The sequence below is a fragment of the Elephantulus edwardii genome, unplaced genomic scaffold (genome assembly GCF_000299155.1).
Source record: "Elephantulus edwardii isolate Elephantulus edwardi_28Jun2011 unplaced genomic scaffold, EleEdw1.0 scaffold00116, whole genome shotgun sequence".
Lineage (NCBI taxonomy): Eukaryota > Metazoa > Chordata > Mammalia > Macroscelidea > Macroscelididae > Elephantulus > Elephantulus edwardii.
The window spans coordinates 10,667,632-10,683,120 of NW_006399866.1; the positions used below are offsets into that span (position 1 = coordinate 10,667,632).

At 47.1% G+C, this 15,489-nt stretch overlaps 1 protein-coding gene across 1 annotated transcript in view; it reads left to right on the plus strand.

The window, feature by feature from the left end:
* Positions 1 to 15,489, plus strand: part of DENND1A (DENN/MADD domain containing 1A) — a 311,879-nt gene that overhangs the window by 280,565 nt on the left and 15,825 nt on the right. The window contains exon 11 of the mRNA XM_006892585.1: positions 11,673 to 11,761. Coding sequence (XP_006892647.1) covers positions 11,673 to 11,761 — 89 coding nt within the window. The remainder of the gene's footprint in view (positions 1 to 11,672; positions 11,762 to 15,489) is intronic.

Here is a 15,489-nt window from a genome sequence, read left to right on the forward strand (position 1 = left end):
ATCCATCCTGGGTGAGGGAATCCATTCGTTCTGGCTGTGGAAGCCTCATGGAGCTGCAGTGGCTGTGCGGCGCAGCGAGGGCTCTGCAGGGGGTGGGTAGTGGTTGGGAGCCACGAGACTCACCCATTTCTCCTTGGGAATCCTTGAATTCCTGTTTTTGAGCCTCAATCTTCACTGAGGGCCAGTCATCAACTGTTTAAGTGTTCAATTATCAATAAGCCGAAGTCTGTGGAAGGCCATAATGGCCCTGCTTTAAGTGGTTCGCTGCTCCTGCAGCTCACCATGCTGTCTCTGCCTCTGCCGCCATCTTGGATCCAATAAACCCCAGGCTGTCCTGTTTTAACCTTCTTTGTCTCCAGTAGGAGGAGCAGCATTGGATAGTCAAAAAGACCCAAGATTCGCTCTCAGCATCCTCTCCCCAACACGTTCCTTTTCCCTGGAAGGCTGTGCCTCCATGCCCCATATGGATAGTCACCCACATCTATCTGCTGAGTCCTGGATTCAGCTTCCCAAGCACTGGAACCACTTTCTGAAAAGGGTTTTTTTTTGTTAAGCCTTCCCAGGCCTCTTTCTTTTCTTCCTGTCTTCCCCCTACCCCAACCCCTCCATCACTACCACACACTCCTATGGCCAATTCTGATTCTGATTCTCCTCAGAATAATGAATTCATTCTAATCCGTATCCCAACTGTCATGCATCCCAGCATATTTGGGAAACTACAACCCCCGCATCCTAGTAGTATTCCCAACTCCCACCTCCAGGAAGAAGAAGCCCGCTGACAGCAGTGTGTCCACTGGAAATCTGACAGTAATAGGCCAGTGTCTGTACAAGAGAGGACCTTACAATAGGATTCCTGGATGCGGACACTGAAGCAGGAGAAGCATCTACAAACAAGATCATGTGACTAGCAATCTAGGTGAAAGTCCTGAAAGCAACCAGATTGAATATTCTGTGTAAAATCTAAGATTGCTTCCCATACAGATTACTATTAGATCTGCGATAAGCCATCCAGCTGCCTGCTTGTCACCAGGCTTGGTGCTGGTCCCCGGGGCCCCTACACTCCTTGGTAGGGCATCCTGTTAATTAGTGCAACTGTCCCCTCTCCTCCCACCCCCATCCCAGGGGTGCATTTAATATACACCCACTGGGAACCCACCTTTCTCTTCCTGGTGGCTGTCACAGGAAGGCATCCCCATCATGTGTTCCAGCTCATAATATGCCCATTCCCCTCCTTCTGTATATTTCCTCTGGTGACTGGTTCCCCTGGTACTGTCATCCTGCAGGGAATCCTCCCTAATGTCAGGCAGGGCAGCTTGGCTCCCTGCTCTTGATTGTTCTTACCACATTTTGTTTTTATCTCTCCCATTATCCGTGGGGCATTTTGGACCACATACCCTTTGTCAGTGTCTTTAAATTCTCTGGTTTACTCTAAGCTGCTAGGTTGGCTGTGGCTAAGAGGCTACTTTCCTCCCCCTGTTTATTAATATAGTTGCAAAAGGACCAGCATCAGCTAATCAAAGGAAAATAAATTACTTACAGACTCTGGAGAACTGACATTTGTTTTCTACTATGTGCCAGGCAGTTAAGGCCAAAACCCACTTGCTGAGTACCTGTTAGGTACCACAGTCTGTACCAGACCTCAGGATCAAGAAAGAAATGGGACAAGTAGATAATTACTGTGCTTTGGGCCAAGTGCTGAGGAAGAGGGACACTTGGTGTGCTGTGAATACACAATGGTAGAGCACTGACCCACACCGCTCAGCGACAGGCGGATGGACAGGGTAGACCTCCCAGGAGAGATGGTGCTTGAGTCAGACAATGAAGCATGAATAGGAGCCACCATGAGTGAGACAAAAGGAAACGGAAACAGGGGCGATTTGGAGGCATTCAGCTAGTGGATGAGCAGGAGGGGGCAGGGCACTCACTGGGCACCAGGCTGCATCGCAAGGCAGGGCCCAAAACCTCCAGTACTTCCAGAAGCTTTTTTTTTTCCTCTTGAAATTCACATAACATGAAATTAACTACTTTGAAAATGTTCAAACAAACAGCATTTAGTACATACACAATATTGTGAATATTCAGAAATAGTGTCATCACTACACAATTTAACTTCTTACCCACTGAGCAGTTACTCTGTGCCCCCTGCTCTCCCACCCGGCAGCTCCCCGGGTTTCTCTCTCTGGATTGGCTTGTCCTGGACATTTTGTAGACATGCAGTCATCAATGTATGATTGGTGTCTGGCTTCTATTATTGTCTGTCAGGCACTGTTTTCTGGGACTTTTTAACATTTCATGTTAGTGGATGTTACAAGGAAAGAGGGCATGTGTTGAGGTAAATGTGAGAAATGGAGGTTTTTAAGCAAAGTTCGTAGGTATTTGTATACCTACTTTAAGTGCTTTGGGGGTTTTTATTGCAAGACTTAACAGACTCTGTGAATCTCTAAAAAGATAAAGACCATGGACAGCATTTCCCAGATTTCCTATCCAGGAATCACCTGTCCCCTCTGGACAACACGTCTCCCAAGATGGTCTTTCTCAGAAGACTCCTTGTGAGATGTTGGTCTTAAGATGACTTAGACTCGCATGATTGGACATTTGCTTTGTAAATCCACTCTGGAAGAAATGTGGAGGATGGAGTGAGAGGAATAGATGCTACAGGCAGAGAATCCTGATGGTGATGGTGGTGGTAGTAGTGTTTGTGCTGTAAAATAGATTTTCAATTCATAATAACTTGGTGTAACAAAATGCAGCTGCCACCTTGAACTGTGAACTTTATAGGAGCAAATAACCGAGGCTCTCCTCGAGCCACTGTGCAGGTTCACACCACAGGCCTAGCAGAGCTGTATGCTTACTTGTACTACCACGGCTCCTTCATGGCAGTATTTGCTAATGTCTGTTGTCCAGCATCATGCAAAGAACTCTACAGAATTTCATTTAATCTTCTCACCAGCTTCTCCAGTAAGGAGTATTTTGCATATGAGGAGAGTAAGGTTCCCAATGATAAAATACCAGGCCTGCAATAACAGAGGGAGTAAGTGAAGGACTGAGGTTCAATCTGAGACTGTCTGACCCCAGAGGCACGCTGAGCAGCCTGTCACACTGCCACCTCAACCAGAAGGTCTAGAAGTAGTCCAAGTCAGAGGTGGACATGAAAGAAATAAAAAAACCTTTCCAGGACCTATCATATATGCATATGTACACAGGCACACAAATATATGTGTGTGTCTGAATATCCCATGGACTTGCAAAAGAACAAAGAGATTTGTTTTGGAGAAAGTGCAGCCAGAGTGCTTATTGGAGGCAAGGATGGCAAAGGTTCATTTCACATCCTTTAGGCATGTTGCTAAGAGAGGCTATTTTTTGGAGAAGGACAGTATGCTTGGAAAAGTGGAGGGGCGATGAAGGAGAGGAAGGCACCCAATCAGGTGGATTGATAGTAACTGCAACAACAGGCTCCAGGTGTGCTAGAGATTGTGAAGTTGGCGCAGGATAGGACAGAGTTCAGATCCATTGTTCATAGGGTTGCTGTGAGTTATACTTGACCTGACAGCACTGAACAACAACAAATATGGGGGGGGGTATTTCCCCCAACTCCCATCCTACCGTACCACACCACACCACACCACACCACACCACACCATACCATACCATACCATACCATACCATACCATACCATACCATACCATGTCTCTAAGATCTACTAGTGTGCATTTTTATAGTTAGAATACATCGTGGGATTTGTACTCCCCACATGTGGCCATTAGCGCCTGTGTTGAACAGCAGTACAATGGACTGGGTGGAAAGGAGTGGACCATTGTTAACTGAGTGGCAGAATGGCAAGGAACCAGTTGGAAACCTCTTGGAGTGTGCTGTGGCTCTTAGCCTAGTGTGGATTTTAACCTTTCTTACTATACCTACCCGTCTCCCACACCTACTCCAGGCACCTCAGTGGGCAGGCTGTTAGGAAAGATGCAGCTTGACATTCAAGATAAAGAATTTGAGGATATTGCTAAGAAGTCTGTGTATTTTGGGTCTTTGATCCTTTCAAATCCCGATTTCAAACATCCGACATTCTGTGCAGATCTCATTTGTTTATTAGACATTTATTGAACAGTATGTTTTTGCAAGATACAGCAGGCACAGTGGTAAATCCCTCAAGGAACTGAAAATTTAGATTGCAGTAGAGTGAGGGACCATGAGGCTGATACTGTGTGAGAAGTCCCACATGGTGGGGGCCCAAGGCAGTGGAGCCACTGAAGGTACATCTGACCTGAACCAGGAAGCAAAGGAGTTTTCTGAAGGCAGCTCGCACTCTCTCTCTGCAGAAGGTTAAAGGACAGGTACGCATTTGTCAAGCAGATTAGAGAGGTGTGGGTCATGCATGTGGGCATGAGTGCCCAGTGTCTTTAAAGAGTCTGCCTGGGTGGGCACGGGAAGGTATGGAAAAGTTTGTGTGAGGCATTCAAGTTCCAGGTCTTAAAGCTTTGAAGCCCAGGGCCTTGAGCTACATCATCTGAGAACAGGCAGAGGCATCAGAAATCTTGCAGCGGTGATGAGACTTTAGAGAAACTTTCAAGAAAGTTCCTCTGGCCTGTTTGAATAAACCAGACTGGAGGAGGAGACCAGGTCAGGGGCTCTGGTGGGGTGACTGCAGGAAACCAGGCCAAAAGTAGGAAGTCAGGGAAGGGATACCTCAGAAATGGCATCTTCTGGGCTGGTGGCCAGCCTTTTTTTTTTTTAATTAATTTTAATAGACATTTACAGAAGTTTTGGATTTCCATTCATTCCTTGTTGCATTTTTCTCCCTGCCCACCCCTCCCCACCAGTTCGCTCGCCTCTCCGAAAAGAAAAAAATTCCTTCATTAGTATACAGTTCCCCCATCCCTTCCCCCCACCCCCCACCCCGAGTACACTTCTCTATACAACCTTAATTCTGGATTCCTGTGCTAACCATAATACTCAATCATATATCACCTCTAATCTCTTCTTTCCCTCATCTGTTTCAATATAATACTTAATTTATCCAGTTTTTTCTGTCATACCCCAACCCTGATGTCAGACCCATTCTACAACAGTGGCACCATGCAGTATTTGTCCCTTTGTGACTGAGATATTTCATTCAACATAATGTCCTCCAGGGTCACCCATTTTGAATAATATTGCATGAGTTGCTTGTTTTTCAATGCTGCGTAGTATTCCATTGTGTGAATGTACCACAGCTTCTCTATCCATTCGTTTGTTGATGGGCCCTTAGGTTGCTTCCAGCTTTTTGCTATTGTAAACAAAGCTGCAATAAACATGGGTGTGCTTATATCTGCTTGGATGGCAGACATGGTCTCTCTGGGGTATATTCCCAGTAATGGGATTGCTGGGTCAAATGGTATCTCTATTTGCAGTTTCTTGAGAAAGTGCCATACCACCTTCCACAATGGGTGACCAGCCTTCTGTGGGGCTCAGGGAAGCATCAAGGAGGCCTTCTGGCTTGACCAGGGTCACTGAATACTTTTTCTCGGCTGTGTGTGGAAGTGCTGACCATCTCAGTGTATTCTGATGTCTAAAGTTTCTGCTTTAATGCAGCCACAAAGACTCCCTCCCACCCGACCACCGCCTCCCAAGATCCAGCGTTCATCGAGGCCCGTGAGTAGCCAGCGGCTCTGCCTGTCCCTCCCTAACACTGCCTGAGCCACTCTCCCCAGCCTGACTAAACCCTGGGAGTTTGAATTCTTCTGCCTTGCAAAAGAAAGACGATGGGCATTGGGTTTTACCAGCTTCCCTCTCTTGTGTGGCATGAGCCTGAACTTGGATTTTCTGGGCCTCTCTCTTCTTTTCCTGAGCAAGTTCAGCTACTTGCAGGTCAGAGCTGTAGGTAGCCAGGGGGCCACCGTGTGGTGTGTTTGCTGTGTGCACATTCTCTGAGCAAAGCCGATTCATATTTGTAGCCAGTGAGCTTTAAAGCCTTGCTCCAAATGCCTCTTCCTCACAAAGGAAGCAGAAGTCTGGCAGCAAGGTTCTCATTTCTGCCTGATCTGGGTTTGGAAATGCATTTGATGTCCCTTCTGGAGGGCAGAGGCCACTCCCAGAGAGTACCAAGACAGCTCTGATGGAGACAGGTAGTCCTCACACAGAGACCTGCCTTCCACGTCAAGTGTGTAGTAAGAGTCCAGAAAAGCTGGACAAATGTGGCAAACCCCACAACACCCAGGAATGAGGTGGGGTAGGGAGAGCAACCCATGTTTTTAAGAAAAATGTCATGGAAAAAATATCGGGTGTGGGTCCTGTGCTAAGTATTGGTGAAGTCATTTTCTCGCAAGCTCAGACTTTTGGCTGGGCTGAGGCATAATAACTTTAGCAGGTGCCTCTAAAATGGGAACCCAGCCAGGACCCTTGGGCGATGGCTGTTTACCAAGAGAAGGGTTTCTTTAGCTATTGTTCAAGGCAACCTCCCGCTCCTGCAGCCAAGCAAAAGGGGTCAGGACTCCCGCCCAGCTGCGATCATATTTCCCCACAAACTGATGTCCCCACCCATTCCCACCCCTCCAAATGCATGTGTCCAAATCCATCTTGTGAAAGGTCTGGAGGCAGGGATGTGTGGTGGCCAGGCTGAACTGCTCATCAATTTCTAATCCCCAGTGCATGCAGCCAGTGTTGATTGGGTGGTGGCTCCTCTCTGTGGAGGTGTTGGACATTCTGTGACTCTGTTTGCCTTGCCTTTTCTACTGTGGGGGAGTTAAGAGGGTTGGTGTGGGGCTTTTGGGGGCACTAAGATGTCTTTCACCTATGGCGCTGGGATGTCGAAGTTGCCAGCCAGCCACATCGATGGATCCATCCTGTATTCCAGTCAGTACAGCTGTCAAGGCCTGGAATATTCTGCTTACTGTTTTTGGGAAGAAGGAACAGACAGCAGAAATCACAGAGTGACCCTTTGGGGGCAATATATGGCTCCTTTTAGATGGTGCCTTTTGGTGTTTTTTTGTTTGTTTGTTTGTTTTTTATGAGAGATGCTGTACAGGGATTAGCAACATGAATTTGACAGCTAACAGTTAGACTTGAACCTCCACTCTGTCTACCACTTATCTTTGTGGAATCTGCCTCACCTTTCTGTCTATTGTGTGTGTGTGTGTGTGTGTGTGTGTGTGTGTGTGTGTGTGTGTGTGAACAAACAGCAGTAACATTTGTGAAGTGCCTCTCACTAGTGCTGACACACAGTAGTAGTATTTAGTCGTCTTAAGTTTTTTGATGTGGGGGGTTTTTCTCAGGGGGGGGGAAACCCCTAAGTTTCTTAGTACTGAACCAGCGTATTAATAGCTACCATTTTGTCTAGGATTTTACAGATGGTAAATAGTTTTTATGTCCATCATCCAAGCTGAGCTTTGCAATAAACCTGTGAGGTAGATGTTATCATGGCCTATTTTAGAGATGAGAAAACTGATCCTCAATATAGCTTAATGCTGGAATTCCTGTTCTTTCCAGAATACTAGCTCCCTGGTACTTCTATTTACACTGAGGTGAACTTTGTGTAAGATGCCAGGGTAGAATTTAAAGTTGTGGGGGAAATTGACCAGCAACTATCTGTGCTTCCCCACATTCTCAAGAACGTTGTTAGGTCCTGGCAGGCATAAAAATGGGAGAAGATTCACATTTATGTGTCTAGGATTGTGCTAGGTACTCCCATGTCTCATTTATCCTGAGAGATAAATTAGAGAGCCTAGTTCCCCAGTTTGCAGCCACAAGAACAGTTTGTGGCAAAAGAACAGTCAGCCCTAGAGCCCAGGCCTCTCTTCGCTCTCTCTCCTCTCTCCTCACCATGCTACCTCACTTATGGCAAGCTTATCCAGTGGAGAGAGCTCAGAATGCCCTTTAAAGACCTAGACTCTCAGACAGGCGGGAATCTCTTGGAAAACATGATTCAAGACAGGATTGCTCATGGATGTGCAATCTTGAATCTTCAAGAGAGGGACAGAGAGTCCTTGCCATCTCAGGGTGGGGGCCCAGCCACATTCACTGGACCCTGATGACTTGGGCAGCCAAGGCCTTGAGAAACCCCAAGTCTGAGCTGTCTCCACCACTGCACAAGAGTAGGAGGTGATGATCCAGTGCTCAGAGCTGCACTACCTCCCTTGGTTTATGGTACATTAAAGGAGCAGAGTACCTGTGACCAGTTCTCCTGGTTGTAGATGTCAGAAAGGCCCATCCTGGTTGAATATCAGCCTCTTTCTGACTGTGATCTTGGACAACACACACTTCTCTAAACCTTAGTTTCATCTTCCATAAAATAATAACACCCACCTGAGTGAGTCATTTTTGTTCAGTGCCAGAAACTGTCCCTGGCATGAAAGGAGCATACACATATCCCCGATAAACTATGCCAAACAGTCACTAAGGAACTGGTTTGAGAGTCCTAGAAAGGTGGGACTTTCAGGGGCCCTGCATTTATTTGCAGGTCGCTAGAGCCTGTTTTCACCATGTGCATGCCAACAAGCATTTCTTATGAATGCCACTACACCCTAGATGTGAAGCCCAAGTGTCAATTGGGCATGGAGCCGCTTAAAAACCTCAAAGAGCACAGGCCACCAAGGTTCCGTGTCAGCAGCCAGGAAGTGTCCTATGTCCAGGGTCCACTGGACCCAAACCAAATTTTGTCAGGTCACTTAGCTGCCAGCATTCTGTGCTAAAGTGACCCAGGGTGGCCAGGAAATGGTGTCCAGCCAGTCAGCCTTTATGGCCCGGCACCTGTGGCTGAAGTTCAGATGTTACCAGAGGATTTTGGATTTTCTTTTTAAAAAAGAAGAAAAAGGAAAGATCAGGAGAAAGCATCAGTGTCTCTCATAGGCAGAGATGGGGCTGGTCCTGAGGCACACAGGAGAGCAGACTGTGGTCAGTCTGCTTTCTAAGCTCTGTATTTATTACTTCTTACTCACCATTAAAATCAAATGTGCTTGGTGCTTTTGTATTCAATACACATTTAACCCTGCCGACTTAGATTTCTCAGGTTTTAAATCCAGTGGGGAATTGGCTGGTTTCCCAACTTCCCCCTCAAGTCCCCCTTGAACAGAGTTCTGAGTCCCGGGTTAGCATTTTCTCCCCTCGCGCTGCGGCAGCCCGTGCGTGTGTGTGTGTGTGTGTGTGTGTGTGTGTGTGTGTGTGTGTGTGTGTGTCTCCAGCCCCTATCCTCCCTGAGCACCCTAGAAAGATGGATATGATCATGAAAATATGATGGGCCTGTTGTCAGCATCATCTTGTGATCTGGGGCTTAATTAAACCATTTTGGCCGAGTGTGTCAGTGTCTGCAGCGGATAGCTGTGCCTCTTGCTGTCAGCATCCCCGTGTGTGTGTGTGTGTGTGTGTGTGTGTGTGTGTGTGGTGGGGCTGGGTGTGTGTAGATGTCATGGTGACTCTCGCAGGGCTTGGACACATGCCTGTTTCCTGCCTGTTTCTGGGTGTTTTGTATCTTTGCCTGGCTCTGTCCACAGCAGTCAGGTGGGTATGACTTTGGGTGTGTCTGTGGCTGTGTGGGTGCCTGCCTGTCTCAGGGTCTGTTGTGTCTTCCTCTCCCTCCCCCGCCTGCGCTGCTTCCCTCCCTTCTCCTCCCCTCCCCCTCCCTGCTCTGTCTGTTTTATCATCCCTAATGAAGCAGTCTCCTCCATCGATCCTGCTGATTGCCAACCCATTCCTTTTGTTTGTTGGCGCTGAGCCATTCAGCGGCACTCTGACAGCTCAGCTCGTCTAATTAGCTCTGTTGTTCTTTTTCTCCATGTTTCACCACGTTGCAAGTTCAGTCGAAGTTGCCACAAACTTAATCCCCCATTTCAGCCACAAGTTCACATTCTTAACCCGTCTTTATTGTAGCAGGGAGCAGGCTTGCGCAGGGACGAGCTGACAGTCCTTAGTGTCTGACCTCTCCTGAAATCTTGGCAGGTCTCCTGGGGTGGGGGCTCCCTCACCCCACCTGCATACCGCCTGTGTGGTGAGCCTCAGGGGGTCCTCCCAGCCAGGTGATCACTTTACCAGGCTGCTGAGGATTCTGCTTCAGGAAGCCAGTTCACAGAGTTGGAATGCATTGGAGAAATACCCCCTCATTTATTTCTTTATACAGCAAACATTCACTGGATGTCTAGTGTGTCAGACACTGTTCTCATAACAATGATAATAATAGTAACCTTCATTTGTTTTTCAATATCATCCCATGTGGTCACTGTTTACTAGATACTGTGCTTGGAGCTGGGCCAGGATAAGGTCTTCTAACTCAGAGACCCCTTCACTCCCCCTTCTCCACCTGAAGGCTTTCCCTGTCTTATTACTAAGAAGGGGACATCTGTGTCAGAGAGAAGCAGAATGAGCATGATCGAGCCCCTGCATTAATCCCTTCACAATGACCTCAGAGAAGAAGTCTTTTGCTTTTGGCAGAATGGCTTTGGCGTTGACCACATCTCTGATTTGCCAAACATGGCTGAGATCAGACTGGCCATTCCAGAGGAAAAACTGTAGGTTAGATCTGACACAGGGACCAGAAGACTCGGTGAGACGCGAGACAGACCTTACGTGTAGTCAGCTTCTGCTGTCTGTGTTCCTAAGCCAGCGTGCTGCATTGCCCACAAATCGGGGACTATTCAGGGGTGAGGGAAGACAGGAAATGAAGTATGTATGTGTTCTCCCCTTCCCTGCCTTGTCCACAAAATCCAGGAAGTAATCTGCTTCCTACCTTTGTCCCCTCATCTCTCCCCCAGCCCTTCCCTGGCACTGGAACCGTAGCAGGTTATAGTACTAAAAGCCTTCTACTGTGTGTGGACCAGATGAGTACCCTTGAAAGGAACCTGGAAATTCTTAGCCTGACCCCCAAAACCAGCTTTGATGGAAGAGGAAAGGAACCCCTTTCTAAAAAGACCCTTCTCTTGGCTTTCAGAGGCCTCCGGCCTGGATAAGGGAAAAGGGAGAGGGAGGCATCTCGTCACTATAGCCCAGGCTGTGGGATTAGGAAGCTGTATATTTTACCTTCAAATATGCCCGTTGGTCCCTTATGCCAGATCTGTGCTGCTGAGTGTGGCCATACTAGGTGTACAGTGTCCAGAGTGAGTGAACCCTGCCCAGTAGATCTGGCCCACAAATATGCCAGGACAGAAACTGGAAGATGTTTCTTTGGAACCCTTGAATGCTCCTATCTGCTTTTTAGGTTTGTTTTTATTTTTTTTTTTTTTGTCTTCCCCATTTATAGAGAAAAACAGGTATCCTTTAATTAATTCAGTCATAAATGAGACAAACTAAGAATTTGAATGAACTCTGAAAAAAATATGAGTGAAGCTTTGTCCTGTGAAACCCATTTCTGGGTTCCAGAGCAAGGCAGAGGGAGCTTGTCACTGAGGAGAGCCCTTTGTTCTGGGTCCGGCCTAGGCCTCACCTTGAATCCTGACAGCAGCTCCGCAGAGGCACGTGTAACTCTCCCATCCTGCCGATGAGCAGACAAAACTCTTCAAGATAGCCTTTCCCATCTGAGGGGTCTCTGAGTTCCAGTTTTGCTACGATTAAGTGGAAATATTTCCAGGATAAGTGAGGTTCTTGTAGCCTGTATCTTGAAAATCCATAACATCTCTTTTAGGGTGACTTACCCAAATCTTTAGAGTCTCTCCGGGCAGCTTTTCCAATTCAGCTCTCCTATGGATTTTCCCTGTCTCTTCTAGGTCCGCCCACCCCGTCCGTATGTTGTTAAGAGACCAAAGAGCAACATCGCAGTGGAAGGCCGGAGGACATCTGTCCCGAGCCCTGAGCAGTGAGTACCCCTCATTCCACTCTCTTTTGTGGGGAGCACTATGGGGCCAGCACCTTGTGAAGCTTAAGTGTGGAGCCCTAGCCTTTAAGAAATTGCCCTGGAGTGGGCATTTCACGGAGCCACCAGTTGGAGAGCCAGGCTTGATTAATGTCCACTGCCAGTGGTTCTGATTGTCACAGGAGCAGGCCCAGAGCCAGACCTGTGCTGCGTGATTAGGCCCAAAGTGTGCTTGGGTGGATCACAAGAAGGTTCCCAGCCCTTTCTCATGCTAAAGATGTAGCATCAGCTGGAGATGAAGCGACCACCTCCCTGGATCTGGTGCAGTTCTGATTCACACACAGGTCATCCTCGTCCATGATCGAGCTCCTGTTCCAGAGTGTTTACTCAGCTGCTATCATTTTCCTTGTCCGCCTTCCCTCAGACACAAAGCTCCTCAAAAGGCAGGCATGGGGTCTGTGCACTATACCCACTGTAGGACCCAGCTTGGAATAAATTGCAGAGTAGATGTCAGAGAGGGGAAGTGAGCAAATGAGGAAGGCACATGAGCAATGGCCAGAGATTGAATCACATGAATAGGGTGAAAGTTAAAGGGACAGGCAGCTACCTGACTTCAGGGCTATTTTAGAGGCGGTGGGAGCGCCTCATTCATCGGAGGAAGGCAGTGCTCGCTTTGTCTCCAAGGTACACAGCACTTGGTCTCTGCCGAGACAACCCAGCAGCTGGTGTCCTACAATGCCTTGAGAAAAGTTCATGAATTCACCTTAGCCCAAAATTAATCGCATCTTCCCCCAAGTATCCTGAGGTCCCTACAGTAGGAAGAGGAATGCCCTTCAAGCTTATCTTGCTTTTAGAAAAACGAGAACTTCTCAGGAAAAGAAGTTCATGGAGGTGGTAGATCCCACTCAGAGAAGGATCCAAAGGAAGAGAGGAGTCTGAATGTGATGCTGTGGTCTAACCCAGGTTAGTACACCATAGCTCCCCCAGCAGCGTCTGCTTCACAGTACCGTACTGTTTCAAAGTGTTGCATTCATGCCTTGCTGGAAAAGCTGTAGGAGAGACACACGCAGAGAGTGTGTGTGCTGGGGGTGCTTAGTTATGCGGAATTTGAAAGAGAGTGTGGCCGGAGCTGGGTGCATGTTCAACTCTCCCTGTGCACAATAGGGTGAAGGGAATACTGAGGGCCAGGCGCCTGGCTATGACCGGCATGGATTATGATTGCCCCCTTGTGGCGAAAATGCTGCACAACGTCAACGTTCTTCAGACCCTACCTCAGCCTTTCTCTTTAGCGACTGTCAAGAGCACAAACAGCGACTGTGGATTTAAGTAATTTAAAGTCATCAATTTAAATCTGAAGCAAACCCTATAGAAGTATAGGGTACTATCATACTATGATAGAGTCATGAACTTGTAAATGTTTGAAATGGGAACCCAGGATTTTTCACGTCTGAAAACCCCCACATGATGAGCACACCACATTTCTGCAAGGCATTACTCATTTTATAGCCGGTTCCCCAATGAAAGGTTGAACTTTATTATGTTTATTTCATTTTTGCGTTTTCTATATGAGGGGAAGACTCTGTTATTTGTCAGAAAGCTAGTGTATGACAATCCCAGAATGCTAGTTGCTATTGCTTGAACTCTATCGGTATCACTTTTAGGTTCTTATTGTAGCTCACCATGTTTATTTCTACTCAGGAGACCTTTGGTGTTGGAATGGGCTGGGAGCATTCTGGTTAGTTCGCTGGGTTGTGAAACTGGCAATAAGAAATAAGAGATAAGTTCTCAGTGACTATACACCCAGAATCTCTGGCCATGACTAGATGGAGCTTATTTCAGGACGTCGTTCCAATAGTTTCTCTCCTGTTCACATGTTTTTAATGATGGGGGCGGGGATACTGTGCTTCCATAATGCCAGACGTTTCTGGTGCAACACTGGTGTTTTCCTGCGTCTCTTCCCAGCCTGCCCTCTCCCACCCCCCTGCCGTGCTCCTCCACTTCCAAATGCCATGTCACAACAGCACTTGGATGTGTTTTTCTCAACTGTCATCAGCTCCAGCTGGCAAGACCAACTTCTTGAAACACAGGAAGCATCCAGCGGAAAATATTTTAATAAAACAGGCTCCTCATAAAATATTGTTCTGGGAGGAAAGAACCCAGCTCCACCAATCTGTCGGCATTGTGTTGGGAGACAAGCCGGCAGGCAGGAGCCAGATCCTAACAGGCCTTTGATGGGGGTGGTTCTGTGCTGGGCACACGGGCTTGGTGCCTGGCCCTTTAATCTTGCCTGGGTTTGTTTGAATCATGATTCTCTATCTCCACCAGTAATACCAAAGGGCATCGGATTTGGGTGGCAGAAATAGATGGAAGATCTTTGAACCTGAGGGAGATTCAGTCCTCTTGATTTCTTACTCCAATTTTCACTTCCAAATAAGGCATTAAATAATTAACTCGTGGACAGCAAGATGGTGCTGATTAAGACGGTTTCCATGGGCTCCTGCAGCAGCTCAGCATTCCAGGATTCCTCAAGGCCACAGTGTCCCCGTCGGCTCTCCAGTCAGTTCATTGAAGGTCCATGCTTCCTTGCCAGCTGATGACCATCCATCCATTGATCCATCTGTCCCTCTATCGAAGCATCCATCCATTTAGCAAATACCTTTGGAACCCTATTAAGTGTGACGTACAAAGGATTTTTAAAGGCAGTCACTTGAAACGTACCAAAATGGAATTCTCCTATGTCCATTTCTCTTCCAGAATCACAGATTTCCCAATCCCTTAAAATCATTTGATTGTGATTAGAATACAACAGAAAGATTTCTGAGAGAGCATGCGTGTGTTTTATAGTTAGCATTAGCTGATTAATGTTCAGTTAATCTTTCTCTTCCAGAAGTATGAAATATGTCCATTGCTATTCAGCCCAAGCCTAGTGGAATGCCTACAGGATTCCCTAGGGTAAGAGTTAGGATGAGGAGGGATCGGGCAGGAGGGGCAGTAGGTTAGAGACCAGTTAATAGGAAATTTGATTGAGCACCTGTAGAGTTTTCATAGCGTTCTAGGCCCTCTTAAAGTGAGTATTTGTTTCCCTTCCATACAGAGGAAACTTGAGCTTGGAAAATGTATTTGACCAGTGTCTCCAAGGACACCCACTTAATCAGTGGCAGGGCCAGAATTCCTGCTTTCTAGTTAATTTCGTATTTTCACTATTACACTCTGTCACACTCCCTGGGATAGGGCCCATGGAGGTCCATTTTTAGGTTTCACTTGAAGTCAGAACTGTTCAGACCTCTTACTGCCAAAGAACCAACAGCCACAGCTCTGAGGGATTTCTACTTGGGGAAGGAAAGAGAAGTCACATTTGCAGAGCATGCGTTAAGTGTCCTTTTGTTTCTTCACAATAAATGTGACAATCACAAGATAACTTCCCCATTTAACTGATGGAGAAACTAAGGCTCAGAGAGAGATTGTTGTGCCCAAGGTCTCAGCAGTAGGACTTGGAATCAAACTCAACATCAGAAGACTTGTACTTTCTTCTCAACCACCCAGAGTGGTTTCCTGTTTGTTTGTTTGTTTGTTTGTTTTGGGAACCTCATTATGCCTGAGTGTTGAAGGCACAGGCGCCCTCAGAGGACGTGGTGTGGCCACAGCTTCCCCTCCCTGTTCGTGGCGGCCTTTGGTTGTTCTCTCTGTAGCATGAATGGCCACCAGGCCCCAAGTTATTCTCCTTTTTGCTG